Below are 5409 nucleotides of genomic sequence, written 5' to 3' on the forward strand. Positions count from 1 at the left end.
AGCCTACAATAGGCTTATTCAGGGAAGTGCAGGAAATGGTTGAGTATTATTTTAGGTATAACATCTGTAGGCATATGTATTGCCTATCATGTCCATTTATAGCCTTTACACATCAGCTTGTATACTTGTATGGTTAAAAAGCTGCAAATTTCAAGACGCTGGCGTCACGTCAGGTCGTCACGTGGGTCAGCCGTTTGAAAGTTCAAGACGCTCGGATAGACGCTCGGATAGACGTTCGATCAGTCGGTCGGTCGTTCGGATGTTTGATTTTGGCACGGAGTACCCGCCATACACATGCCTCTCTCAAGTGGCCAGCGTTTCAGTAGCATTGAACGCGAGAGCAGCCTATAGCCTACCTTCTTGCACGCCCACTGTGTGTTACACAAACTTGATTTCAAGATCACTCCGGTCATAGAAGGCCATCGAGACGTCTCTTCTACAAACAGCGCTTCGACCAGTCGATTCAGGTAAAGTCAGCAGCGTTGTTATTTAATACAACAGGTCATTTGCTTTGCTATGTCTCTAATTAGTTCGTCGTATGAATTGTGAACTAAATTCCACAAGCAGTATCGCGCGTTAAATAATGTTCTGCTGATCGCGTGACTAACATTATGCAAACCTGTCATGCTGTTTCACACTCTTTGCACAAAAAAAGTCTAATTATATCTTCGTCTTTAAAAACTATTTTACGAGTCGAACTTGAAGTACGTACTTGAAGTCGATCCCAGAGAAGGACAAACTGAACTGGCAATGAACCAGAATTTTTTTTTTTAGTATGTTAGTTTTGTTCTGTTGTTCAGTAGTTTACCCATCAGCTATAGCATAATGTTGTCATATATGAATGTTTTACTTGTTTTTGTGCTGATATTTTGTGAGCTTATGAGGCAGTTTAATTAATTGTTAGAGAAGGCCTAATTGTGTTGTTCTAATTATTTTACTGCAAACGAGCACTAAAGCTCTCACATTCTGTGGAGATAAGCTTTCAGACTTGGAAGAAGTTATAGAGACATAAGGGTGCAAATGTTACATAATGTCAGATGTTAAGAAACCTTATTTTGCCAGTTTGCTCTGAAAGGATGTGGATTCCTATGCTAAGTTTGACGGCTCTCCCACACGTTGGTGGAATATTTGGAGGTTTAATTACACGGAAGGAGGTGAAGACCTGGTACACTACGCTCAACAAACCCTCATGGAGACCACCTAATGCTGCCTTTCCAGTGGTGTGGACCACTCTCTACACTGGCATGGGGTTTGTTCAAACATTGGCCACTTATTATATCTGGCAGTTACGCATTTAGTAACTTTGAAGGAAGTTGTAGTTAAAGTTAATGAGTAACTAAAGGTAATTCCAAATGGTGTAAATGATTTTCTGTATCTCGCTCTCTTTTTTTTTTTTGTTTAAAGCTACGGTTCATACCTTGTGTGGAAAGAGCTTGGAGGCTTCACCCAGGATGCATTGGTACCACTGGGGCTCTATGGGATGCAGTTGGCGCTTAATTGGGCCTGGACCCCCCTCTTCTTTGGCGCTCACAAAATTAAACTGGTTAGATATTATTCTGAGTTTCAAAAATCCTACTGGTATTTCGGTTAAAATACAGAGAAACTGTGTCAAAGGTAAACCAGGACCAGTTTTTCTGCAGTTTTCTAGTCGTTGTGAGATAGTATCAGAGAATTATTATTATTTTTTTTTTGAAGACTTGAAAAACTCATTTATTCACTCTGTCATTCCAAACCTATATGCATTTCTTTCTTCTGCTGAACACACAATGTGGTATTTTGAAGAATGTTAGTAAACAAATGGTTCCCATTGACTTCTATTGTATTTTTTGTCCGTGTTTATATAATATCTTGTACGATTAACTACAGCAATGTTCTATTCTTCTTTCATATTTAGGCAATGATAGAGATAGTGATGCTGACCGGCACAGTAGCAGCCACAATGGTGTCTTGGTATCCCATCAGCCGCACTGCAACACTTCTCATGGTACCATACTTGGCCTGGCTCTGCCTCGCTACCAGCCTCAACTACTGCATTTTGAGGGACAACCCAGACCCCAAAAAAGATGACTAAAGAGGCAAATAAAAATAAACAGTATTTTAACTAACACTGAATAGAGCACAAATGCAATCGTGCTTTTTTTTATTTTGCTTTTTGGTCATTTTGAAGTTACCTTTTAATTCTGAAGAATTATTATATATTTTATAAACGTTATTTAATATCAGAAAATGAACAATGCATCTTAATTATAAGAGAAGGAAAGGCAATAAAATGAAAATGTTCTAATGCATCCATGAATTATATAAACTTGTTCCATCAATTCACTTGAGTTCAGCATTTCACACAAATCACTTTATAGGCTCTTTAACATGTTTTGCTTGGTTCTTGACAATTTTTTATGAATAAAAATGTTTTCATGACTCTTGGTTTTTTGGAAGAAAATTTAGTTAAAACACCACACTTTTTTTTTTTCCAAACACCAAGATCTCGTCATAAACCTTTGTGGCTGTGCAAGGGTGGTGGTTCGGCTAAAATTTTATCATCTAGCTATCTTCTGTGAACATATTTTGTCATAGCACAGACCATATTATCAATATCTGCCAGAAAATTCCCCAATGTGCATCAGCTTTATGTACTACAGCTGAACTGCACTTTCAGTTATTCCTTCATAAATTATATGAAAATTCACAAACGTCAAATTATATAAATACAAAAAAGTCAGCATAACTCTTGTATGGGGCATGCACTGAGCCAATAAAAAGTTCACATTAATATATTAAGAATAAAACACCTGTGTATAACCCTCAATGAACGTCTTTTTTTTTTATTATTGACCATTTGTAAATAATTCTTCAAAACACACCAATCTAGGAAAAAAAACCCCCACAACAAATAAACAAATATAGAAGCAAAAACCATAAAGAGTGTACATAATTCAGCATGGCATTTATCCAGTGAAATCAAAATGAGAGATACTGGACTGTTACATGGGAAATACAAAAACATATTTTTATTATGGATTCAAGAGAAAGAATATGCAATAAAACCGAACATTAACATTGTATAACTATATTTTTTTCCAGAATTAGTCACATTTCTCCAACTTTAACACAGAATTCCAAATAAAACAATCAGTTTTACATCTTGGAAGTCTCGGTTCAACATGAAAGATCAACATGAAGAGAGCTGCAGCTGTGAGAATTTTTACATACATGCCTTAATCCTTTTATTTGAAAAAGTGCAAAGGGGAATAAATAAGATCTGTGCCAATATGATGATTATTTTTCAGCTTTTTCAGGGGTTCCATCTTCAGGTTTGGAGGAGAAGCGCTCCATTAGTGTCTTCCACAATCCTTTTTTCTCTTCATCCGTGTTTCCTACAAAACCAAGAAATTAGAAGTAAAAATGCTGTTTCTTTTTACTTTCTATTGATTAAAAAAAAAAAAAAAGTATCACTGTTTCCACAGGAAATGTTACTCAAGCATATTTAGAATCACTTCATGTCATGGTGTGAAACTCAAGATTGGAGTAATGGCTGTTATTCATCTCAAATTAGAAAAGTTATTTGAAATCACTATTACAGTTTAAAAGAAACGAAAAAAAAAAACAAAGCAGCACCGGTGAGCATAAGAATTAAATCAACCAATTAATGTAGTTAAATTGAAAATGTCTAACAGCTGAGCTTAAGAAATCCTCACCTGTTGCCAAAAGTATTCGGCACTCCTCCACCGTTACACCTGTAAAACTTGTATCTTTTGCCCTCGGAAACTGAAAAACAAACATTATGATTCGGTCACGTTTATTTAAAGAGGCTTGGGTAAATTAAACCAACAAAATTATATATATATATATATATATATATATATATATAAACCCACACTAATAGTAAAAACAAATGTGATGAAAGGTCTTTTGACAATAAATCCAGTATACGCACATACTGTAACTGTCTTGATCTACTCCAAAGTCCCTAAAGAATAAGATACGCATCTTTCAAAGACACTAAAATATAATATTCCTAAAGAACGTATGTTGAAATAAATCTAAAGATGTAAAAAAAAAAAAAATTCCAATCAACGCAGAAAGGTTTAGATCTAGAAACATAGAAAAGACGACGCACCTTTTCTTTGTACACATTACTGTTGATGCGAGCCAGACTTTCATACATCTGATCACATTTCTCTGGATCTGAAATCTAAAGTGTAAAACACAAGACAACATAGGCAAGGCAAGATATTTGAACAGCTGCTTAAATCATTTTGGCATAACATATTTTAACATAACATTAACCATAACATATTAGACACTGAAGAGGAAATAAACCTTCAGAATCAGAAAAGGGCTTTATTGCCAAGTGTACTTGCACAAACAATAATTCTTCATACATACATAATACTGCAAATAACGTTAAATCCTGCAATAATTCCCTTACAATACCTGCGTATTTTCCCCTTCTCGGAAAGCACTAGCGACTCTTTGGCGTAAAAACGTTCCTAAATCTCGGCCTTTCTTGGATTCGTCCTTTGGCCATTCCTCGCACAGCTTCAGAAATCGACGGTATCTGGTGGCAGCCATGTTTAAAGTCTGTTTCACGACTAACTGCATGCACTCACACACAGACAGCAAAAAGAAATGCACGGTCCTGAAAACCTGTAAGCCGTGAAGGGCCAAGTGGCACGGCGTTTCAAAATTGATTCCTTCTTCTTCTTTTGTTTTATTGGCAACCGCACTTAACAGTGCATTACTGCCATCACCCGGTAGCTTGGATCTTGGATCAGAAACATTTCTAATCACCCAACCCCCCAGTATTAAACCAGTATTATTCAAAAACTGAAACAACACATTAACCATACTATTTCCTATATCTGAGTCTAATATATTCTTTAATGTTAACTCTTTCCCTTCATTCTTCCATAATTCTTCTCTTAACACTTCTCTTTCTTCATCATACCCATTACAATTAATAATCACATGTTCTACAGTTTCACTCTGTCCACATTTCTCACACAAACCTGTTGGATGCTTAGATATTAAGTGTAATGTTTTATTCAAACCGGTATGTCCCACCCTTAATCTTGTAATTATACTTTCCTCCCTTCTATTTCTCCCTCTTTTTCTACCTTTTCCCACTTTCTTTTGTATTGCATATAAATGTCTCCATTTACTCTCATTATCCCAATATTGTTGCCACTTTTTACTCATTTTCTCTTTTATTACTGATTTAATTTCTTTTAAACTATGTTGTAACTCAATGTCTACCATCTCTTCATCTACTGCTTGTTTAGCTAATTTATCTGCTTCCTCATTGTCTTTAATTCCCACATGCGCTGGGACCCACATAAACTGTACCTCTATTTTAATTTGGTTCAATTCAAAGAGATTTTGAATAATTTCCATGATTAAATCTGGTCT

The 5409-nt window shown here is 35.7% G+C and overlaps 2 protein-coding genes across 2 annotated transcripts; one reads left to right on the forward strand and one right to left on the reverse strand.

Moving 5' to 3' along the window:
* Positions 1-355: 355 nt before the first annotated feature.
* On the forward strand, positions 356-2418 carry LOC132151720 (translocator protein-like). The gene is made up of 4 exons (XM_059560040.1): positions 356-467; positions 1076-1249; positions 1405-1543; positions 1895-2418. Exons 2-4 carry the CDS (start codon positions 1077-1079, stop codon positions 2069-2071), a joined length of 489 nt encoding a protein of 162 aa, XP_059416023.1. The 5' UTR covers positions 356-467; position 1076; the 3' UTR covers positions 2072-2418.
* Positions 2419-2989: 571 nt separating this feature from the next.
* Positions 2990-4600, reverse strand: LOC132151263 (ubiquinol-cytochrome-c reductase complex assembly factor 2). Its single transcript, XM_059559376.1, has 4 exons — positions 4435-4600; positions 4118-4192; positions 3696-3765; positions 2990-3374 (listed from the first exon to the last, which is right to left on the reverse strand). Exons 1-4 carry the CDS (start codon positions 4570-4572, stop codon positions 3277-3279), a joined length of 381 nt encoding a protein of 126 aa, XP_059415359.1. The 5' UTR covers positions 4573-4600; the 3' UTR covers positions 2990-3276.
* Between the last annotated feature and the right edge of the window lie 809 nt (positions 4601-5409).

Source organism: Carassius carassius, chromosome 10 (genome assembly GCF_963082965.1).
Source record: "Carassius carassius chromosome 10, fCarCar2.1, whole genome shotgun sequence".
Classification (NCBI taxonomy): domain Eukaryota; kingdom Metazoa; phylum Chordata; class Actinopteri; order Cypriniformes; family Cyprinidae; genus Carassius; species Carassius carassius.

Bases quoted from the DNA above. Each gene is read 5' to 3' on its own strand.
- LOC132151720 (XM_059560040.1), top strand. From the start codon at position 1,077: ATGTGGATTCCTATGCTAAGTTTGACGGCTCTCCCACACGTTGGTGGA. The intron at 1,250-1,404 runs GTTTGTTCAAAC...TTTTGTTTAAAG, and splicing joins ACTCTCTACACTGGCATGGG to CTACGGTTCATACCTTGTGT. The intron at 1,544-1,894 runs GTTAGATATTAT...TTTCATATTTAG, and splicing joins GCGCTCACAAAATTAAACTG to GCAATGATAGAGATAGTGAT.
- LOC132151263 (XM_059559376.1), bottom strand. From the start codon at position 4,572: ATGGCTGCCACCAGATACCGTCGATTTCTGAAGCTGTGCGAGGAATGG. The intron at 4,193-4,434 runs GTATTGTAAGGG...TTTACACTTTAG, and splicing joins GAGAAGGGGAAAATACGCAG to ATTTCAGATCCAGAGAAATG. The intron at 3,766-4,117 runs GTGCGTCGTCTT...TTTGTTTTTCAG, and splicing joins GTAATGTGTACAAAGAAAAG to TTTCCGAGGGCAAAAGATAC.